This window comes from Diabrotica undecimpunctata, chromosome 1 (genome assembly GCF_040954645.1).
Source record: "Diabrotica undecimpunctata isolate CICGRU chromosome 1, icDiaUnde3, whole genome shotgun sequence".
In the NCBI taxonomy this organism is placed as follows: Eukaryota; Metazoa; Arthropoda; class Insecta; order Coleoptera; family Chrysomelidae; genus Diabrotica; species Diabrotica undecimpunctata.
Window position 1 is genome coordinate 196804666 of NC_092803.1, and position 23642 is coordinate 196828307.

The 23642-nt window shown below is 32.8% G+C and overlaps 3 protein-coding genes across 4 annotated transcripts; 1 reads left to right on the forward strand and 2 right to left on the reverse strand.

Moving 5' to 3' along the window:
- The first annotated feature begins 1558 nt into the window (after positions 1-1558).
- l(2)34Fc (reeler domain-containing lethal (2) 34Fc) lies at positions 1559-18310 on the forward strand. 2 transcript variants are annotated; one of them, XM_072533072.1, is made up of 4 exons: positions 1559-1692; positions 10671-10980; positions 17070-17158; positions 18179-18310. In XM_072533072.1, exons 2-4 carry the CDS (start codon positions 10672-10674, stop codon positions 18246-18248), a joined length of 468 nt encoding a protein of 155 aa, XP_072389173.1. In that variant the 5' UTR covers positions 1559-1692; position 10671; the 3' UTR covers positions 18249-18310. The 2 variants fall into 2 exon arrangements, with proteins under 2 accessions (XP_072389173.1, XP_072389181.1); XM_072533080.1 differs by lacking the exon at positions 1559-1692 and adding an exon at positions 6233-6370.
- A 3157-nt stretch (positions 18311-21467) lies between these two features.
- On the reverse strand, positions 21468-22925 carry Pyroxd1 (pyridine nucleotide-disulfide oxidoreductase domain 1). The gene has a single exon (XM_072520957.1). The coding sequence runs from the start codon at positions 22923-22925 to the stop codon at positions 21534-21536; it is 1392 nt and encodes a 463-aa protein (XP_072377058.1). The 3' UTR covers positions 21468-21533.
- A 3-nt stretch (positions 22926-22928) lies between these two features.
- On the reverse strand, positions 22929-23541 carry mRpS18B (mitochondrial ribosomal protein S18B). Its single transcript, XM_072520958.1, has one exon. The coding sequence runs from the start codon at positions 23481-23483 to the stop codon at positions 22929-22931; it is 555 nt and encodes a 184-aa protein (XP_072377059.1). The 5' UTR covers positions 23484-23541.
- Between the last annotated feature and the right edge of the window lie 101 nt (positions 23542-23642).

The window sequence follows — 23642 nt, forward strand, 5'->3', positions numbered from 1 at the left end:
GATCCGCATAAAGATTTTTGTGGTGTAATTCATCAGGATTTATTCTATGGTAGTCACATTTTCTTGACTCACTTCTTTTGGAGAGGGCTATGTATGTGGAAGTTAACCAGTCCTGTGGGAGCGTTCCTGTTTCATATATGTTATTAAAGAAGTACGATAATTTGTTAACTACTATTTCTCTGATATGTAGAGTTGAGCATATCCATATAAATATTTTCCATCAGCGCAAAGTCGACCAAATCATAAAAGCAAACGAGCTCCACTTATCATCTTGGAATCCCTTTACATCTTCTCTTTACATCTAAGAACAGGCGGTACATTCTAATACATATCACACCATCAATTTTCGAGAATTCGAACACCATTGGAGATAGACAAAGAACAGGGAATTCACCGACGATGACGCTAGCCTGATTAAGTCCAAATTCTCATTTACTAAAATCGACGTATAATTGCCAGATCATACAACATCCCACAAATTTCGTCAGTGTTTGCAGACTCTGAAACTAAGTAGACAGAACATTTCACCGCATAATATCCACAAAAGATGCCTCAACTGCAGGCAACATCACAAATATCACGCAATTTCCAGAGAGATCAACTCTGCGTAATTAGGCCTTTATACAAATTCGGTATTAAAGCCACGTTAAACCCAAGCTCTAAACAAGAAATCTGGAAATACTAGGACTTCAAAGCGTCCTCAAAACACCTTGCTCATTGAACCAATCGACTCGGTTCACCTCTACAGCTTCGCTGATCTCCATTGGTAATGAGCTTCCTGAAAAGTCTATGTCCTCGAATACACTTCTTAAGAGCTCTACAGTCAATAACACAAAGGGAATTAGTTTTCTCTAGATTTTTAGACTTATTGCACAACGATACCTGTACTACGTACGGTCATAGCCTCGTTTTGTTAATAATACGCTCCGATTTCAAATGTTTGTGTTAACTAACCACTTGATCGTCTCAGTAAAAACCCCTTTAGCCAGTGGCAGATCTAGATATTTGCCTTGGGGGGGGGGGGGAGAAACATCTAATGAAGCACCAACCAAAAGGGCATAAAAAAGATAAACCCAAACGACATAAATAATAGGTTTTCTTTAATTTTGGACCTTGCTGGGGGATTTCTCCATTTTCCCTCCCCGTGTATCCGCCCCTCCCATAGCTAAACTATAAGAAGACCACCTGCTTTCATTTGGGGTACCTTTGCCATCCTATGACATGTCATTACAAATGTTTCAACCAACCTAATCTTATCAATTTTGGCATTTCTTGAAGAGGTTTCAAAAAACCTAAAACAACATTCTCACATCCAAGAAATAGTAAATTAATCAAAGTCGTCATCGACTATAATGGGTAGCGTTGTTGTATATATAGATTGTATTAACGCCCTTTCTGAATATAGCTACAAATAATGTATGATGTAATTAACGGCAATTATAAGTAATTTGTTGAATCTAGAAAGTCTCAATAAATGCTGTTGATCCGTTTGTCGGAACAATAAACATTTCTTGTTTTAAGTATAATCGCTACTCATTATTAAAACGATATTATTAAGAAATACGTTAATAAGTCCTTCAAATGAATATCCCTACCAAAAACGAATGAAAGTAAAATAACTTATCTGGGACATCAATTCTTCATTCAGTATCAAAGACGTTGGTGCTAAAACAATTCAGTTGAAAATATCAGGTAGGATTATTTTAAGTGTGTTATATTTTATTTTTTTTCCACAATTAATGATATATTTTTAAAATATAATCGACGCATTCGATAAGTTTTTGCAACAAGTTTTACTAAATAATATAACTGTTCGTTGTAAAAGCAGCAAAATAATGAAAATATTTTTGAAAATTAAAATCTATATTTTTTGGACTTTTTGGACCCATGTAGGGGGTAGGGGTATAAATTATTTCCATATACCTTTTACAAAATGTTTCCATTTTTCCTTTCTGTTTTTCGCAATTTCTTTAGCTTCATACTGTTTAGTCCTGTCTAAATATCTTTCCAACCGCATTATGCTAAATCTCTTTAGGCCTTCCTCTGCTTGCCTTTTTTGATGATATTACTTTCCACATTCGCTTAACAGATATTTTGCTATTTATTCAGTGCAAGTACCCATGAACGACAAGAGACTTGGACCTCCTTACCTCATCACTCTTTCTTTCTTTGGTGATTTTCTATTTTGGCTTATGATACAGTTTACTGTCTCTTAACACCCAAATTTTAGCTCTAAGTAATTTTTCAAAAGCTTTCTTCATATCAATAAATCTCAGATATAGATATTCACCATTGTTTTGTACTGTAGTGATAATTTTATTAATAATAAATTTATGATCCATTGTACTTCTTACCTTGCGAAAACTCTGTGACTTTCTGTATTTATAATAGCAGAATTATTGCGTTGTTTCCCAGATTTTTTATGATTTCTGATGTTATACTATAATTTTTAGGGCTTTTCCAATTTTTATAGGGTCTTTTTATTGTTTTTCTCATTTCTTCGTATGTAATAAGGTCTTGTCAATTTTCTATTCCATCGTTTATTTCATAATTTATACTTTCCTGATTTATTTTTCCCAGTATCGACAAGACTTTAAGATAATATTTTCATATTGCCATGATTTCTAATTCGTCAGTTAGAGACACTCCTTGCATATTTTCATTTCTACTCCTAGTAAAAATCTGGAAAATCTTTTTCCCACCTAAATATTTCTAATTAGGGTCTTTGATTAATTTTTTCGCTTTCTTATTTATTTCTTTTCCTGTTGTATTTCTTATTTTATTTCATTTGTCTACCAGACTGTTTGTTTTTTTGTTTGTTTGTTTTTGTCTGTTCTATAAGTGCCACGTACTTCTTTCGCTGATGATCTTTTTAAATATTTTCCAAAGACTATACAGCATTATTATCTCTATATCTCTGTTTTTCTTTTATTGTCTATGTTGTTTGAATATATTATAGTATATTTGAAAATGATTGATAGCACAAATTTTATAGCAAAGGTCTAAATACAGTGCTCAGAAAAACGTAATAATTGATACCTTCTTATCTGAATTATTTTCACTTGACTTTAATATGATCATCCCGACAAACCTCAAATACAACACATCATAAAATGTAAATGGGCAAACCCTAAGGGATTAAGCAATAAGTGAACGCCTCAGTGACGGGGAACATAAAATTATTTTAATATAAAAAAACTAACCAGCGAACCAACTCTAGCACAATATACTAAACTGCAGTATAGTTAGAAACTGCTAGAGATTACGGTGGGCAGGGCAAGTGGTCCGCATGCATGAGAATAGAATCCCCAGAAAATTACTAAATGCAAGAATGCAGGGAAAAAGACCTGTGAAGACCTAAAAAGAGATGGGAAGACGAAGTCGATGAGGATGCCAGGAACTGCCTGGGAACGCGTTTATGGAAAAGAACAGCAGTAAATCGAAATGTTTGGAGAAGCTTGTTGAAGGAGGCCAAGGTCCGATTTGGGCTGTAGTGCGATTGGATGGATGGATGGATAAAAAAACTAAAATGTCAATATTTTAGTATATTTCCCTACAATTTAATAATAAATATATTTCGGGTACAGCGTCATATAAACTTTTACCTTTTTGCCTTCTAATTAGTGATACAAATATATAATTACATACCTAAATACATAAAATTGTCTTCTTCCAATAAGGAGGCATTATCATCATCAGTTTCTTTATTTCACACAGAAATCATAATTCTATGGGATTAAGTTCAGATAAGGTGGTAATCGCAACACTTAACTCCATGTTCTTTTGATATTTCATCTACACTAGTCTTCTTAAATTTTGGTGAATATTATTTGCATAGCTGCAATAACTCTTTTGTGAGTAAACCTTCTGCTGGCACTACTATTTCTTTGGTTATTAGCCAATCCAAGAGTTCTTGCTCTATCCATTTAGTGTTAGGTAACGGTTCCTTTAATCTTGAATGGTAACTGGCATTGTCCATGTTTATTGCAGAATTATTCAGTAATAAATCTATCATTTGACTGAAATATTCCTCAAAAACATCACCAGTCATTTCTTCATGGTCGTTATTCGTAGAATTTGAAATAAAATCTAGCAAGCCTCCACAACAAATCCGTTATCTCCTCCAATATGACTGGTAATTATACAGCGAACTTTACCATTTGGAAACTTTAAACCCATAGACAAACCTTCTATAAATGCCTGACGAGGATTTGTAACCAGTTTATCTTGCCGAAGTTTTTTTACAAAATGCCCTTCATTTATCCATGTTTCATCTACATAAAAAATATTTTTGCCTTCTCTCCCAAATTTTAGAATTTCCTTTAAATATTGCCTCCCCCGACAAATTCAATCAACATTGGAACAATCCTCCATTTACTTATTCCTGCATGTGGCAACTCTTCTCTATGATCTAACTTCAACAGATTTTAAATCGTCTTCTAAGTTTTCTTGATACGTAAGTCTCGGTCTTCCTCTGACTCGTTATCCCATCGGCCTTATTCTATCCAAAACTTTGTTGGTTGCACCTTCCTTCTGCCTGATTGCATATCCTATTCATTTAAAGCCTGGTACCTTAATGAATTTTACGACGTTAGGTTCCCCAAAACTTCTATACAACTCAAGTTGCAACGCATGCGCCATAAACCTTGCTCTTCTTAGAAAAAAAATTCTTCTTAGAATTTTTATGGGTAGTTTTGGGGTCATCTGTCTTCTCAAGCCATAGTAACACTTATTGACAAGGACTATTCTTCTTTTAACTTCTTCGTTGACGTTGTTCTTCGTACTCATAGTCAACAGCGAACTTAGGTATATGCCGATGTTCCCATCTTCCAGTTCCAAATCGTCATTTATTATTCTTGTAGGTGTCTGGTTGCTTGACCTAGTACAATACATGTATTTCGTCTTTTGAGCATATGTTAAAGATAGTGCCATTTGTGTTAATCTGAGACTCTCGAATTACTTTTTCAAAAGACACGATAGCCCAGTCTTTTTAGAAGGTCTAATAACTTCGCCACCGAACCTTCCATGTGGCTTTTTTGCGATTTACTAATAAAATTTAATACAATTCAATAAAATATCAATAATATTGATTAAAAATCAATAAAATTCAATGAAATTCAATAAAATTCAATAAAACTCAAAAAAATTCAATAAAATTCAATAAAAGTCCATAAACTTAAATAAAAGTAAATGAAATTAAATAAATTTAAATAAAATTAAATAAAATTAAATAAAATTAAATAAAATTAAATAAAATTAAATAAAATTAAATAAAATTAAATAAAATTAAATAAAATTAAATAAAATTAAATAAAATTAAATAAAATTAAATAAAATTAAATTAAATTAATTAAAACTAAATAAAATTAAACAAAATAAAATAAAATAAAATAAAATTAAATTAAATTAAATTACTTGATAATCAAAATGAAGTTATTAAACATAAATACAAGATTTATATAAGAAATATAAAATTTATTAAAGAAAAAAATTAAGATCTCCCGTCACATGCGATTGGCAATATCACTAGTTTATAATAAATATCTAGATGATAGAATCTGCATCATCTGCCAATCTCATCAACTTCAACTATCTATTCAGCTTACAGGGCCCTGTTAGCAGACCTACTGTGACTTTGACTATTTTCATGTCTTCACTTATTAGTACTGCAATAAATTTTGGCGAATGATCTGGTATGAACTGTTTCGTCCGTCTGTCCTGGTGAATCATCAGTGATACTTGTACATTTGCAAAAGGTTATTTACAATTCGGCTTAAAAACTTTTGGTTTACATGTAAAATTTTATTTAAACTTAACAAACACTGGCAATGTCATAATCAAATATACCAATTACTAAAAGAGAAGTTTTTTTTAAATTTCTTTCGCTTTTTTAAACTATAGTATCTTTATATGGTATATAGTTCAATTTTTTTAACGAGATGAAAAAATACGCATAATGAAAAGATATAATATGCTAAAAATTCTACTGTTACAATTTTAAAATAAAGTAAAAAGCGACACGTAAGAATACTTTAAAAAATTCATTACCTCTGATGTGTTAATTAATGTAGTAGAACAAAAAATAAGCTTAGGAATATCCAAAAAAAAATTAGCTCTAATGTGTTAATTAATGTACCAGACATACGAATAAAAATGTGTTTGCCATCATTAAAAAAAATGAATATCGATAAATTCAATATTGAACGTGGGAGAAAATCAGGGAGGGATTTGTAAATATTTAAATCATACATAATGTATTTGACTATTTAAGTGCGAAAAAATATGTTGTGATATTAGTATTATATGCAAAAAGCTTTCGTGTAAAACACAAGAAATTGGTGTCTAGTTGCATCTGTGTATTTATTTAAAAGTAAGCTGGTTTTGTAAATTAAATTATCCATAAAATACTCGTACAACCCTTTTAATTGTAGACCGGTTATCTCTATAATAGTTCTGCGTTCTAATCAAAACGGGACTGATTTCTGGATTTTGCATTTCTCACCATAGTCGCCCAATAAGTACGCTTTCATATGCTTTTTCAAGATTTGTTAAATCCACATGTATCTATTCCGCTGTATTCTTTTCCAATGCAATTTTTAGTGTCAATATATTATCTATAGGAAACCTTCAGTACAAAATATCCTGTTTGTTTTTCCTGTTGTTTATTTAGACTATATTTCTCCATAATTTTTTTCAAAATTCTAGAATAAATTCTTCCTATCGTTGGTATTACCGCTATGCCCCTTTAGTTTTTTGAATCGATTTTTGTACCTTTTTTGTGGATTGGCGAAATATAAAGGCCCGTTTTCACACTACGTCTTATTGTACGTTTTGTGGGTCATATAAAACGTACGACAAAATGTACGTTTTGTCCAGTGTATACACACTACGTTTTTCCTTCCGTTTTCTACCTCATTTCTAATTCAGAGTCTTGAGTTGTGTGAAGTTTGTTTAGTGTTTTTTTTTTATTATGGAGGAAACACGGCTGCTTTCTAGTATTTTTTATAAAGATACTACGACTGAGGAAAAAGGTAATGAAGAGGGAAAAGACAAGATGGTCAAGAGAGTGGGCTTCTAAAAAGAAGCCAGTATTACCACGTCTCGTTACTAAAAGAGGCGAACCAGATGACTGGCGCAATTATTTGCGAATGGCCACCTCAGCCTATTGTCAATTGCTAGAGTTGGTAACACCATGAGAAAAGCCATTACACCCCATGAAAGACTCACAGCAACTCTCAGATATCTTACAACAGGACCCAGCGTCAAGGACTTGGAGTTCACAATCATAATATCCAAACCAGCGTTAAGCCAAATAATTCCTGAAACCTGTAATGCAATCTACTTGGTTTTTAAACATAACTACTTAAAAACTTTTTAACAATTCAATAAATTCCCCGAGAAAATCGTGGGTGCATTGCAGCAAATCTGACATTATTAGGCTTTTTTTGGGAAAAATGAAACGAACTGCAGTGGAACTAGTCGTCAAATAAGTCAAGATCGGACGACTTGTCTGAACATGTATTTTCACGTAACGTTTTATCCTATCAGTTCTCGCAAAACTATGCTTCTCCCATCATTTCTATGACCAACCTTGGATTTCATTTCGATTCGACAAGACGTACGTTTTGCTGTTTACATGCCACGTTTTATTGTATAGGATTTGTCCTATCCAACAAAACGTACAATAACGTACGTCGACCAGCTTGGTCCTGTGTCGGATCTCCCTGCCCTCTATAACTCGGGTGTGACCGGGACTGTCAGTTGGGATTGTCCGTTAGAACATAACTTTTCCCCGATGTCCTTCTTTTGCCCGATTCTCAGTGGCTCGTCATCGCACATCAGCTTTTGTCTCTCGCACTTATGCTACCACCACTCCCGCCTTTACCTAACCAGATTTTTTCCTTCGCTTTCCCTCCAAAACGTGCATGCCGTCATTTCCGCCTCTCTCACTATCTTATTCACACTTGCCTTTACCCCTGTCTTGTCAACCTCTCATTCTTCACACCTCTGCGGACCTAGTTCTGTCTCCTAGATAGCTGCTAGAACTGCATCTAGCTCCTGCTCTTCCTTCTCTTTTAGCGACATCACCTTTCTCACATAGTTGTGGATTTTGTTCCACCGGCGCTTATCGATCACCATCTTCTCTACCATCTTTGTCACCGACTCAAATACTCTCTCTAGTTCATCTTTCTCTTACCCATCTGACACACTCTAAAAGGGTATGTGACACAGTGTCCGAAGCCCCACAATATAGACAATTGTCCGATTCGGCCTTTTTGAACCTGTGCAAGTAGCTACAGAAGCTCCCGTGTCCTATGAGCACTTGCGTCAGATAGTAGTCTATGCATCTGTGTTTGCAGTCTAGCCAGCTCCCAGATTTGGTATGATTTACTTCGTCAACTGTGCCACATCCCCCGTTGCATCCCACTCATCCTGCCACATCCCAATGGATATGGCCCTCTCCTCGCTTCTAACGTTCTCTACTTGTATCTCCCTATTTCTCCGTTGAAATATCCGTTCTCTCTCTCTCTCTCACCAACACAGGTAAGGTGACACAGCCGGTGATCACCCATAGTGCAGCAGCAGACACAGTCCTGTAAGCACTTGCTACCCGCAGCAGACTAGTTCTGCCCGCGCTTACCAAGAGTCTCTTGTACGCCTGTGATTACAAAGTCGCACTCCATGTTTATTCCTAAACCAAACTGTTCCTCATAAATTGTGTGTAGTATATAGTAGCGTCTGCAGGTCTTTCTCACTTTCAGCGATAATGACTGTATTGTCGGCATAACGAATGTTATTTATATTTTCACCATTTATCTAGATCCCTTCAGTACAGTTTTCAAGTGCTTGTGTAAATAATTCATCGGAGTAAATATTAAATAGTAATGGTGAAAGTACACGGCCTTGTCTCACACCTCTACTTATCTGTTGCGCATCCGTACAAATTCCATCTAATGTTACTACAACCTGTTGGTTCCAATACCAACCTGTTCGAAGCTTAAATTCCTCCTTTTATCTGTTAATTGAATGTTCTTATTCTCGTTCTTTAGAAAATTTTCTCGCGTTTTCGTCAATAACTCACTAAAGCTAAAATATGCTACTTATTAGCACTTTGTTTCCATTGTGTTTTGTTTGTAGATTAGATGTTATTATATTTTAATTACCGCGGTCATTTATATAGCATAGGATTAGTAATAGCTCTCGGAATAAATCAAATAAGTAATTTTTTAATGCTTTGCGGTGTTAAAGAATAATTTGTTAATTGTTGAACTTATTATTTCTCTTTTCAGTAACTTCAAGGATAATTAATATCATATTTAAATGCTGTCATTGTGATGCGTTAAAAAGAACAAATAAGTGGAAATAATTTAATTTTTCATATTCGGTTCTAACTAACACGATTGCTATCTTAATTATCGTAATTAATTATTTTCAAGCAAATTAATTCAAATGATCAACAGTTTTTTTCGTTGAAGACATTGAATTATTTCATTGAATATAAATGATATCAATTAAAATGTCGAGTACGCTGATGGTACTATTGAAATCGTCTGCTAATTGAAATAAAAGGTTTGACCTGTAAAACAATTCCATTAAAGTATAATTCAATGTTCTTGACATAGGACTGTAGTACCAAAGTTCACTCAAAATCTCCTAACGTTAATAATAGCAAATGAATATGAAAGGTAAATATAATAAATGTGTACTGAGAAGTCTATTGGTTTAGTGGTCCAACTAGAAGTTTGCCCAATTAATACTTACCTACCACAAGTAAGCACCAACAGCAGATACATTTTCTTCTTCTTATAGTGCGTTGTGAATGCGGCTTGCAAAATCTCGTCAGTCACTCGTCCAGTTTTTCATATTCTCTAGTCACGACATTTGTCTGCGACCTACTTATCTCCTGCCCTCAATATTTCCTTGGATAATTAGATGGTTCCATATTACTTGTTAATAGAGGGTATTTTTAACCCATGTCTCCATGCCGTATAACAATTTGGACCATACATAGCATTTAACCATCCTGTAGCGGAGATTGAAAGAAAGATTGCGGTTACATCGTAGCTTAAATTTAATAAAAGCTTGTCTTGCTTGTTCATTTCTAGTTGAGGATTCCATACCCATTGGTCATTCCTCATCATTCCCAAGTATTTGAATGTTTTCACTTGCTCGATTGGAACATTATCTACTTGCAGTTTTACTCTTAAATGTGCGTTTTTTCTTATTGTCAGGCATTTAGTTTTTAAAACTATAATGCAGATAAACCCTATAATAAAACTCAACAGCTTGAAAGAAATCTAAAAGTTTGATTACAATATAAATTTACAAAATCCAAAGTAACTTTCTGTGAGTTCATATTATTGAGGAATTAATAAACAAAATTGTCCCAATAGCAACCACGCAGTAAATTTAACATACCTTACTTTTTGATGAATCAATGTCGATTGTCTCCTGTCGAGTTTGAATTTTTTAAGATGCGAGTTTTGAAGTCTCAAAAAGTGCTAAAATCAACGGTTTAAAAGTGAGACTTAGTAGAGTAGTACCCTTAGACCTCATTCCCACTTTAATTATAAGTCAGTGTATAAAGAAATACCTTTTATTTCTTAATATTAATTTATTTGTTTTAGATTCTTGTACGAAAAGGTATTTTCATTATGTATTGTTCACAGAATGTTCAAACTACTAGTCCTCCTCTCCGTAGTCTACTACACCCATGCGTACTCCACTGGAGCGCCCCTAGAAGTATGTGACGACATGACACCAAAGCATCCCTTTAATCCACAGGCATCAGAAATCCCATACAAGTTCGGTCTGAGCAAAAATGAAGTAAAAGGTGGAGAACAAGTAGAAATCACTATCAGTGGTCTATTTAAAGGATTGTTGCTAGAGGTTAGAGAAGGAGACAAAGCTGTTGGTGAGTGGGTTGTTGCAGATAACGATCCAGACTTCCAAACTCTTAACTGCCACAACAATAAGAACGTAAGTACAAAACAAATTATTCTAGTATCAATGTTATAGTTATAGAGATATTATATCTGCTGTATACAAGTATAAGATCTATCTAATTTCTGACAATTATTTTGTCTATATGAAGGAGATATCCATGTACATAGTCTTCTTTTAGGTAAGTCAAGTATTAGTAATAACCATATTCTTTTCTTATCAGAATTCTATGTTCCTAGTCCTAACTGTCCTATTAGTACCTGCTCCAATTTTTTAATTGAAGTCTCCTAAAATGTCGTCATATATTAACTTTATTGTAAAACTCTAAAAATTTATTGTAAAACTCTAATTAAACATTTCGATCTCATCTTCGGTCTTGCCAGAAATGTGAAATTTGAGCCAATCATAGTAATGACTTTCTAATTGTATTTCTTATGAGAACGCTACTCCATATCGATGCTCTGATTTTCTCCTCCATTGTAGTTAGTACAACTTGTGGTACATTGTAGTACAACATCAAGTATATTTATATTTCGTCTTTCTTTCTCTTTTTTAACATTTTGTAGTTCTCCAGACTGATACATACTTTTTACATTCCAGGTAGCTCTTTTCACCTGAGTGGGTTAATTAATTTTTAAATATTATTACTTTAACAGCAAGTAAAAATTCATGAAGGCGTTCTATCAATAGTTTATGTTGTAAATTATCGAATAAATTATTTTCTAATTCTAGTTCTTCCTTTTCATAAGCAATTCTACTTGTTCATTGGTGGATTAATAATAATAGTCTCCCGTTTTATACCGCTTCGCGGCTTTGGGAGTATAGCAGGGTAGTCTGCTATATCTAGGGCCTACGGTATACAAGGAAGGTAACATGGCCAGTGCTACGCTTCAACCGCCTATTATTACCCCTGGTTTTACCCAAGGTACTCATTTTATTCAGGCTGAGTCGACCTGGGGCCTATAGACATTTTTTAAAAATGTCTAGTTGTTCTTGCCGGCGGTAGGATTCGAACTCCGGACCACCGGCGTGCGAGGCAAGCATCCTACCGCTTGCGCTACGCAGGCCCTTGGTGGATTAATACCTCCATAAAAGGTTGTCACTCCATCTTTTGCTCGGTCGTCCGATACTTCTTCTGCCGATTGGTGACTTATCTCTTGCCATTTTGACGACATGGATCTCTCCTATTCTGCTTATGTGGTTACTCCATTTTTTTTTATTTAGTGTCCATTTGTTAATACACTGTACGTTATATTTTCTTCTAATGTCTTCACTCCTCTTTTGATCTCTCAGCATATTTCCTGTAATTCTTATCGGTAATCTCTTCTCTGCCATTTCCAGTAGCCTTTTCGTTGTGGCTGTGTCGGGTCTTGTTTCTAAGGTATGTATATGACATTATTGGTCTTACACTGGCTTTATAAATTCTTGATTTCATCTCAGTGTTAATGTGTTTCACAGTAGACTTTTATTTTAGTTGTAAGTTTTAGGGTAGTATTTAACAAGTTTATACCTCTATAGTTTTTTGGCTGCTTTTTATCTCCTTTTTTGAATAGTAGGATTAGTTCACACGTTCTCCACTTGTTTTTATGTTCTTTATATAGCTTGTTTGATCTCATTATTCATTTTGGTCTTATTGACCAAAATAATCTAAACAATGAGACATAAGAGAACGTTGCGACATTTGCATTTATTTAATACGACCCCCAAGCAAGCTAATAGATGTATCACGTCTAGTGTCCTAAAAATAGAATCTTCCATTTATTACATAAGAAATGACTAAATTTAATTAATATAGTACGTGAATTAGCATCTTAAAAATATTCTTCTGCATTCGTAATTTTCAAGGTAAACGCTTCAAGTATAATTTAGAAAGTTTTGATCAAATATGAAAAAACCAATTTGACCAAACGCTCAATATTGAAATGGACGGAGACAGAACCGTAATGGGCAAATTAAAAATCATAAATATTGTCTGACTAACTCGTTTACGGTTTCATTTCCAGTTTCGCCACTTATTTAACAAATGCTTTTTCTGTCATCCTCTGATAATTTTGTTATGTTTTATTAAACAACCCCGTTTGAATTTTTCTTATGTCTTGTTTCCTTTACTCTCGTGTATATATTGAACGTCTAACTTTAATACATAATTTCTTTATATAAGAGAAATTTATTTTCAGAGTACTCCTCTGTACTATATTTTTTGTTATATATTTACGTTATCGACAAAAAATGAGTTCTGTTAAAAGTCTTAAATGTAAATCTTTATTCTACATATATTCTACGAATCATTCTTTATATAATATTATAAAGGGACAACTCTAGGCTTCAGTAAATGTAGGCAATCGGTATAAAAAACAATTTTAATCGAACCCTTTCAAGGGCGGATACACGGGGGGATAGGGGAAATTCCCCCAACAAGATCTAAAATTAAAGAAAACCCATTATTTATGTCTTTTGTGTAGTTTGGGTTTATTTTTTATGTCTTTTGGTTGGTGTTTCATTGGAAGTTCCCCTCCCAAGACACATGTCTAGATCCGTCACTAAACCCTTGATATACATATCTAATTATTATTATCTACATGTGTTGTTGTTCTATTCTCACTAAAAAGTTTTTTAATAGCTGGTCGTAAAATATTTTATTGCTTTTAAATTTTCAAAACTAAATGCCATAAAAAGATCAAAAAATCTCTCCTCGCTTAAAATCTCTTTAAAAAGCTGTTTATTTGATCTTAAAAACAAAACTATCTCGTCCTCAGTAGGACAATTATATCTCGACACTCGTCTTGGTCAGTTGAGTCAATCATATCGCAGTTCTCAGTTAATAGAACTATATCTCGCCTTAATTATCGCACACATAATTATAATTTTTACAAGTTTATGCACTACGCTATCTACGTATTAAGTACTTACCAACACAGCAAAGTATTGTTTAAACTCAGTTTTCAAGAAACATTGTAATAGAAGTGTAAAATAACAAATATAGAAGTTTTGGTTCTGGTCTTTACTTAGAGGAAAGGAGCATCCACAACATACAGAAATATTTGTCTAAATTGGATTCTGCTGGTGTGTTTTAACCAGATTGTAGTTTTAAAGATTCTCAGGAATTAGATGCCTTCTTTTCATAATTCCACTGAAAGAACTACTATAATTTCTAACCTGTGATAAGTAGGTCATCATCATCAACCTGTATGTGTCCGCTGCTGGACATAGGTCTCGCTCAGCTCTTTTCATCTGTCTCTCTCTTGTGCAGCTTGCATCTAGATATTGCTAACATGCTTCAGGTCGTTGGTAGATGCATTCGGTGAAAAGCTTGGCCAAAGCTTGGACAATTTTATTTCCACCTAGTTTGATCGCTTCGATCACTACTTCGTCATCGCCAGGGGATTTGTTTTTTTCATTTCTAAAAGTTCCGTTTTGATTTTGTGTGGAGTTATTTCTGGTAATCCAGTAAAATAAGGCAAAAAAGGGGGCAAACCTCGGAATGAAAGATAATAAGCTGAAAATTTGCATACGTCTTTATTTTGATGGTATAAAACTTACCTCAAAAGTCTCATATAATCACGTGTCCGCGACTTAAGATATTTAAGGTCAAAGGTCACGAAAATGAGTTTTCTGCAAATATCTCGTTTCCCTTACACTTTATGACATTTAAGGTGGTAAGAAAAATTGTAGAATGGAAAATTCTCTTCAATTTTTGTCTCAAGTACTTTTATGTACCTTCAACCCTTCTTAAGATAGAGCCCAAAGAGTGGGGGAATGCTTACCTGTGTATACGGTAACGCGAAGTCAGCCAGTAGGATTCAATAAATAATATATAGTTATATAGTTAATTATTCACTTAAAATACTATTATTATCATTAAATTTTTATTATTTATTATTTAATAAACTATATTTATAGATATTAATTATAAATACCCTCATTCTAAGAAACACATCTTATTTTTACACGCGTTTAGTGGATGTGATACGACTTCTGCGATTTATAGGAAAGGTAAAATATCGTTTATTAAAATGTTCGAAAAAAATTACCATTTACATCAGTCACCTCAACTATTTCAACAAAAAAACTGCTCTGTACAAGAATTATTTGAAAATGGAGTACGTATTTTCTTAGCAGCGTATAATGCTCCAACATCAGAAGACGATATAGACTCTTTTCGATACACCCAGTGCATCAAATCAACCCGACTCAACAAACCAGTGCAGTTATCAAGTCTTCCACCTTCAAGTGCAGCAGCTCGTCAGTTTATCATTCGTGTCTATTATCAGACCCAAATTTGGTTGGGAAATGATTTAGAACCCCAAGAATTCGGCTGGGTAATGCAAAATGAATTTCTGGAACCAATAACAACATTATTACCGCCAGCACCAGAAGAACTGCTGAATACAATATTTTGCAATTGCAAGAAAGGTTGTGGTTCTAATTGCGGATGCAGGAAATCAGGATTGCAATGTACTTTAATTTGTGGGCAGTTTAATGGACAATCATGTCTAAACGCTTCATCAACTTCAGATGATCTTCAGAAACGAGAATGATGATGATGAATCCGATATTGAGCAGTCAGAGGAAGAAGAAGAAGAAGAAGAGGACGATGAAGAAGAAAATTAATACAAAAATATTACCCATACATAATAAAAGAATATATATTATATTTGTAACTTTAATAAATCGATTATTGGATTAATAAATAAATATGTAATTTAAAAAAATAATAAATATGATTTTTTCAGTATTTAATTAAATATAAAAATGATTATTGTTGAATTCTGCACTTGATCTTAATTTATCGTATATACAGCTGTTAAAAATATCATTAAAGTTCATTTGAAATATTTCATTTAATATTGTATGTTTGTTAAAAATAAAATATATATTTTATAATTAATATCTATAAAAATATAGTTTATTAAATAATAAATAATAAAAATTTAATGATAATAATAGTATTTTAAGTGAATAATTAACTATATAACTATATATTATTTATTGAATCCTACTGGCTGACTTCGCGTTACCGTATACACAGGTAAACATTCCCCCACTCTTTGGGCTCTATCTTAAGAAGGGTTGAAGGTACATAAAAGTACTTCAGACAAAAATTGAAGAGAATTTTCCATTCTACAATTTTTCTTACCACCTTAAATGTCATAAAGTGTAAGGGAAACGAGATATTTGCAGAAAACTCATTTTCGTGACCTTTGACCTTAAATATCTTAAGTCGCGGACACGTGATTATATGAGACTTTTGAGGTAAGTTTTATACCATCAAAATAAAGACGTATGCAAATTTTCAGCTTATTATCTTTCATTCCGAGGTTGCATCCTTATTTTACCGGACTATGGCATTAATTCTAATCCCTGGTTTGTGATTTTGGACAGAGGGCTGATTTTGTCTTTCGTCGGTGCTTTCATACATTTCGCGATAAGTAGCTACTATAAATAAAAAGGTACAGAGGCGAGCTTCTGTTGCTCCTTGACATAAAACTGGCAGTATTATTTCTTTTATAGCTAATGTAATAAATTCTTTCCACTTGCTTCATGTTTTTAATTGCAGATTGCAACTGACAAACAAAATTTGCAATCTCGATAAAATCAGTCACATTTCCAAAGCAAATAACAGTATTGCTTTCTAAGTACGGCGCTGATATGGCTACTTTATTTTTTGCAAGGTCACTCTTATGTACTTTTAAATAAATGTTTTAAAGGAAAACAATAAATTACGGTGATTAACTGGTTAGATTATATCTAGAACTCCATATCCATATATCATGAAGTAACCTAAAAAACCAGTTTTATATAAAAAAAAATATGACAAGCCATTCAACTGAAACTACACGGTATAATTTAGGAATACTAAGTAAGTCAAACATTCAAAACTGGTAGTTAGATATGCAAATAAACATTTTTTTAATTAGTTTTTGTAATGCTCTTTATGCTTCATAAACACCGTAAAAAATTAAAAAAAAAGTAAAAGTAAAATTACGAAGAGTTGACTGCTAATTTTTGTTGTCTTAATTGAGTAAAATTTGGTTTCCTTTTGGTTTGGAGTTTTTTAATATTTATTAATTTGATTTTAAACTATAGTAGAAATATTTATACTAATTATGGACTTTTATTTTCAGAGCGCAATTACACACAAAAATGCTAATGATAAGTCTAATGTTAAATTAGTATGGAAAGCACCTAACAAAACAGGAAAATATGTCTTATAGTGAGTATTTTTATTATTCATTTGAAATATGTAATATTCAGATAGATATTAATATTCAGACATGGATTATATGATTAAAGGTATTTTAATATCTTTGAAGCATTATAGGTAGTGTATCAAGGAGCTGTCATGAAGTTATTCGTACTGGTGGAGGTCACAGGAGATATTGTTCTTAACAGAATAGCTACATTCTTCTTAAGTGATAATGTGTCTATTGTCACAATATTTTTGGTAGAAGTTTCTATCTTGGGTTATACCAATACCAATCCTCTTTACCGACATGTCCTTCCTAAGCGTCTCTCCCAAGGTCTTCTTTTACCCTAGACTTTTACCCTAAAATGCTTATTCCTAATTTTATCCTTTTTTGTAACTTCACTCATCCATGTAAACCTTCCCATTTCCGTCACAGGAATTCGTTGTTTTTCTTTCTTTTTAAGTGGCTTATGGCAGTTTCATAGAATTTTCTTTTTAGTTTTATTTGGGACCTTTCTGTGACACAACATACCAGTCGCTTCCTTCCACTACATCTGTACTCTATAATACTGATCTTGTCTATAATACTTGATCTGTCATTCTGAATGACCATGATGATTGCCAACCTTCTTCGCGCAGATGAAACGTAAAGTATAAGAAGACAAAGAAGCTAATCCATTTAGATCTTGCTGTAAAATTTGAAAGCATGTTAAACATAGAAAGGGGCAACTCTAAGATCTTGATTGTCCTAACTATAACCTTGAGATGAGTTTTAAAAATATTCAGCAATAGTTATGCCAAGGCAAGAAACATAAATTAAAAATTGATGTTTACAAAATAATATTAGTAAGTCTGTGGAAAAAACATCATCTGAGCTTTTAATATGTGCCTAATATTTTTTTCCTCTGTTTCAATTTTATGACTGTTCTATTTTATGAGCAGCAACGCGGTAAAGTTTTGTATCATTTGTTTGAAGCCATGTCTTCAGGTTCTTTAATAAATTTTAACTGGTGTAAATCTTATATTTACTTATCTAATCTTTTTTAGTGCCACCGTTGCAGAAACTGGAGAGAGATACTGGGCACGAAAACCTACCGAAGTCATTAATGTTTTCTAAAAAACTTTATGTTGTAAATATTTTAATTTTATTAAAAATTATTCAGATGTGATATATTTTAATACTGTGTTTTTTATTAAAACCCTCCTCAGATAAAAAAATATTGGATATTATGATCAATAATGATCTACCATCTTGAACAGAAGATATAATTAAGAAAGGAAGTATGTGCTACTAAGAAAAATAAAATTAATATTATTTAGGTATTAGGAGGTAATGAAAAGAAAAGCATAAATGGATAATAAATGTATTGTATCTTAATCTTTTTTCTATATTCCTTACAGAGCGCAATATAGGCAACCAATATAACAATTTTGTTGCCAACAAAACTGGACAATTTACTAATGTAAAAGAGAGAGTTAGATCATCAGTTTTTTTCAGCAAATTATTTTCCTTCATACCATATCCATTTATCTAAACACCAGTTAAAATATCGTCCCGTAATCTTCAAGTAGGTATAGTATTTTTTTCATATTCATGCGTCCTTTTGCCTTTATATCTTTTTCATCTTTATATGCGAAAATATAAAATCTTATATCTTCAAAAGACATCTCTCAGTTTGATATTTAACACGATTTAGACATATTAAACGTAGGAAATAAACCAATTTTCATAACTTCACAACGAAAGAAAGCAATTGAAATAACAGTGAATACTAGAACTTTTAAAAAGTGGCATGTAGGTTGTAGGTATCAAATGAGGTGTTTGTAGGCATTTCACCTTGTAGGCATTCTAATCACTCTTTGATCTCTTCATCACTTTCTTTCTGAATATGTATGTGTAGGTATTTCCTTTTTCTATTTCGCCTTTCTTCTTATACTTCGCATGCCATATAAGAATTATCCGACGTTGACGATCACCATTGCGAAGGCTTCTCGATCTTCTGCAATATGGAATAATTGTCCTGCATTTGATATCCGAGTTCATTCACGAATGTTTTTAACCAAGAAACTTGCTTTCTTCCTACACCTCTACGGCCCCCTATTTTGCCTTTAAGGATCAGTTGTAATATTTTATATCGACTTCCCTTACTATATGTCCCAGATAAGATGTGTAACAGTCTTTAGCAGTTCTCTATCTTTGTTGAAGCTCCTTAGTACTTCTTCATTAGTTTTTCTTGCTGTCCAAGGTATCTTCAGCATTCATCTATAAACCCATATTTCCAATGCTCCAATTTTGTTCATGATCGATACTTTTAGTGTCCACACTTCTGCACTACACAAAAGTACGGACGAAACATAGCACTTAACCATTCTTTGTCTTAGTTCTAAACTGAGATGATCATTGCAAAGAAATGACTTCTGAAATATGTCATTTTGTGAACTTAGACTCCGTTTAATTGAAGCTTTGCATCGGGATGTAGCTCACAACTAAACACTAAAAATTTGGTTTTGTTTGAGTTTATTTTAATGCCCACTTCCTCTCCTACCTCTTGAATAGGATCAAGCAGAATTTGGAGACCTTCAATATTATCTGACAGAATCTGTATCGTCTGCATATCTAATCGCATTAAGTAGTTCCCCATTGATTTTTATTCCATATGGTTGTCCCTCAAGTGGCTTTTTAAATAACTGGTCCGAGTAAACACTGAACAATGTTGGCGACAAAATGCAACCTTGTCTGACTCCTCGTTGTATGGAGATTTCATCGGTGTAGTTATCTTATATGCAGTATTGCATTAATTTTATATGCTGTACTTTATCGAATGCCATTTCGAAGTCCACGAAACATGCAAATACATCTTTTCTTTGGTCACGGCATTTTTGTAATAGGTTAAGCGCAAAGAGTGCCTCCCACAGCATTTCTAAAACCAAATTCTGTATCTTCGAGATCTTCTTCGCATTTGCGTCTAATTCTGTTGTGAAGTATTCTTAGAAGTATTCTGTTATAGAGCAGACTGTAGAAACTCCTTTAGAGCTTTAAAAATTTTGACTTTACCTTGTGTATACATTATGCAGTGTCTGTTGCACATTAAAGAAAATCTTAGTCAATAAAATGCGCATGTAGATTTTCACAATTATCCCACCAGATTTAACAATAATCTCATACCATAATTTAGCCGTCTTGAGAGATCCAGAAATGGTTCAAGGTATTTAGCAATAAAATTCTACAACTTAGTGCCAGCTAAAATAAAAGCTCTTAATTTTCATAGTTTAAGGCAAAAATTAAGAGTTACCTTATAGTGAATGCCTTTTTTACATATGAGGAGTAGGTATTTTACTTCCGATTTTAATTTGTTGTAATTGTCAACAGTATAATTTAAAACACTGTATCTATGTTTTGTGTTTATATTTATGTGTATATTAACTATACTTATTGACATATATTTTATTTTCTTTGACTTGTAAAAAATACTTTTGTATTCATTTATTACCAATAAACCATCTATCTATCTATCTTAGGAAAATTTTAAGAGTGATTTCGCCTTTATTCTTTATGTTATCAAAAAAGTCCTTGTTCCTCATACATTCATTATTTTGATACCAAAATTCACTTTAAGAGAGTTTGATTAAACCTTACATCTCTTGCAATAATTAGTTTCTTTTTATACTGTCTTAGCATAACGCATTTCTTTACATTTCAATCAAACTTAACAGTACATTCCTTGGTATATGACAATAATTGATACAACCAAAAATTGTAAAATTACTCACACTCGACTTTTTACCATACCAGATTTCTAATGGTGTTTTATCTAATTTTATTACATTCAATACTCTTTTGATACTTCATATTTCTCTAGCTCTTTCAACTATGCTGTTCTTTTTCTCAGCTTTCAAAAAACTCTCAAAAACTAGCCCCGAAAATTAGAAAGCGAAAAATAAGATGGTTGGGATATATTTGACATATGCCAAGGAAAAGAAATGCCCTAAGAATATTACAGATGAAAGAAAAGAAGATGATAGCCAATAAAGACAGAAGTATGACTACACAACCAGAGACATCAAAGAAATGGGAATAGCAGACTGAATAGAAGTAATTGACACAAAAAATTAAGTAAAAATTAGGAAGACAGATAAAGTTATGTATTATGACTACATTGTACAAAAGTTAGAACAGTTCCAGGCATCTCAACATTCATTTTTCAAAATAATTTGGTTTTTGTTACTGCACAATAGTTTTTTTGTATCTTCATACTAACTCTTTCTTGCTGTAGTAATTTTACTTGTATTTATTGTACTTACCTTACATTGTAAAGGATATTAAAATAAAAAAAACTGTGTTTCCTATTTATTTTATTAATGTTACTGTACACAATTAATATACAATACAAAACAGTAACTTTCAATCAAAATAATCTTCAATGTCTATATCAGGATTTAAAATATCATCCCCATAAGGTGACAGATCTATTTGATTTAATATAAGATTTTCAGCCATTTCTTCTAAATCTGTATCACCAATTAAAACAGCACCTTGTAATTTATTATCTTCCAAAACAAATTTTATATACTCATGACCTTTAGTCATTCTAATAAGAATTTCATAGTTTCTTCCCAATTTTTGTCCATTGAACAAACCAAGTAGAATAACCTTATAGCCAAATAGTTTTGTTGAATGGGCAAACATTTCAAAACAAAAATCTTGCAAGACCTCTTCCTTGTTTAAGTGTCCAACTATGGATTTGGCTGCATATGACCCCATATGTCTGGCTTGTGTCCACAACTTCATTTGAAACCAATGTTTTGCCAGGTCCCAATTGGCACTACAGACATCACCAGCTGCATATATATTTGGAAGATTGGTTTGCATATATTCATTCACTTTTATTTCACCATTTTCTGATAATTCCAGTGAGTTATGTGACTTGAAGGACATTCTCGGAGTTACACCAGTTGCAGAAATAATCAAATCACAATCTAATTTTTCACCATTGGATAAAGTTACTTCCAAAGCATGTTTACAATGTTTCAATCTCTCAATTAATGTTATTTCAGTTTCATAGTGGACTTTTACACTAGATGGCATACTTAAACCCCCAGCCCCTTGTATAATAAGATTTGTGTACCAATCAGGACCTAATGCAGCACCAGATTTATGGAAATCTTCTTCTTGGTATCTCATTCTCTTACTAACAGGTTCTTGTTTAACATCATCTTGATTTAAGGAAGGAAGGAAAAACTCGGCTGCACCAGGATCAACAAAAGTAGCAGAAATGTGACGATCCTTAATTACCCAATGAACCTGCATGTTTTTTATTTTATAAACCAGTTCAGAAGCAATACCACCATTACCTACAACTAAAACTTTAGTGGCTTTGCTTATTTTTTTCAAAAATGTATCTACAGAATCTGTATCTCTTATACCCAGAATTTCTTCAAAATGTTGAGCTTGGGGTATAAGCTTAGGCCTAGCTCCAGTACATAAACATAAATATTGATATTTAATCATTTTATTCTCAGTAGTTATGATGTATTTCTCACTGTCATGGATTTCAGCAAGAGTATCATGAATAACTTTAATATTTGGATGCTTTGATGAAAATTCAGAAGAGGCCATCTCTTGAATATTAAACTCAGTCAATGTTCTTGTAATAGCATGAAGATTAGTCACTGTCTTAATAAGGGATGATTCACTAAGAAGTACAATAGATTTTTCAGGTTCAAAGAAAGCTAAAGTCTCTGCACAACTAACACCAGCTATCCCTCCTCCTACAATAACAAATGTTGCCTCCATTATTTATTTTTCTGAATAATATTCTGAGTAATCGTATTTTCTAAAAGGTACATCAAATGTAAGCAGACCTCTGTCATATGCTCTTGTAATAGCAACTATTAATTGTTGATGTTTCTTCTGACACAATCCAGTTTTACTATAACTTAAAATACTTCCTGTCTGGGGAGAAATAAACTGCTTCAACAAATCCACATTTTGTTCATGTAATATCAGATACTCATCTCTACAGATTGGACATGGGTTACCTGTAGAAATTTGACCACCTCTTACACACGTTTTTCTTGTCTTTCTAGGAGGAAAAAGACCTTTATGATTTCTTCTGTATAAAACCCACACTGGTTGGCCTTCGTAGGTTTGTTTGTATGCGGCACTTTTAAGATATCTGATGCTAGTTTCTACTGGAATTTGTTGGGTACGGTCTTTAGTAATTTCTCTGGTCTCTATAACTCGTTGATCTTCCTTTGATTGTTGACAAAATACCGATGAGGTAAATAAATTTCTAGGTAAATTTGATTTCGCTAAACTTAAATTCTGTCGCAAAAACGGTATAGAAAACATTTTCCAACTCTAACCTATTTTCCACTTGCTTCTTTGATGGATGACATTTGACATTAGACAATGACTTAATTCAAATCAACAATCAACTTTTGAATTCCACTATTAACTGACACTAACACTCATATTTAGAATGAATGTTGCGTTCCTATTATCCCCAAA

Bases quoted from the DNA above. Each gene is read 5' to 3' on its own strand.
- Pyroxd1 (XM_072520957.1), bottom strand. From the start codon at position 22,925: ATGGAGGCAACATTTGTTATTGTAGGAGGAGGGATAGCTGGTGTTAGT.
- mRpS18B (XM_072520958.1), bottom strand. From the start codon at position 23,483: ATGTTTTCTATACCGTTTTTGCGACAGAATTTAAGTTTAGCGAAATCA.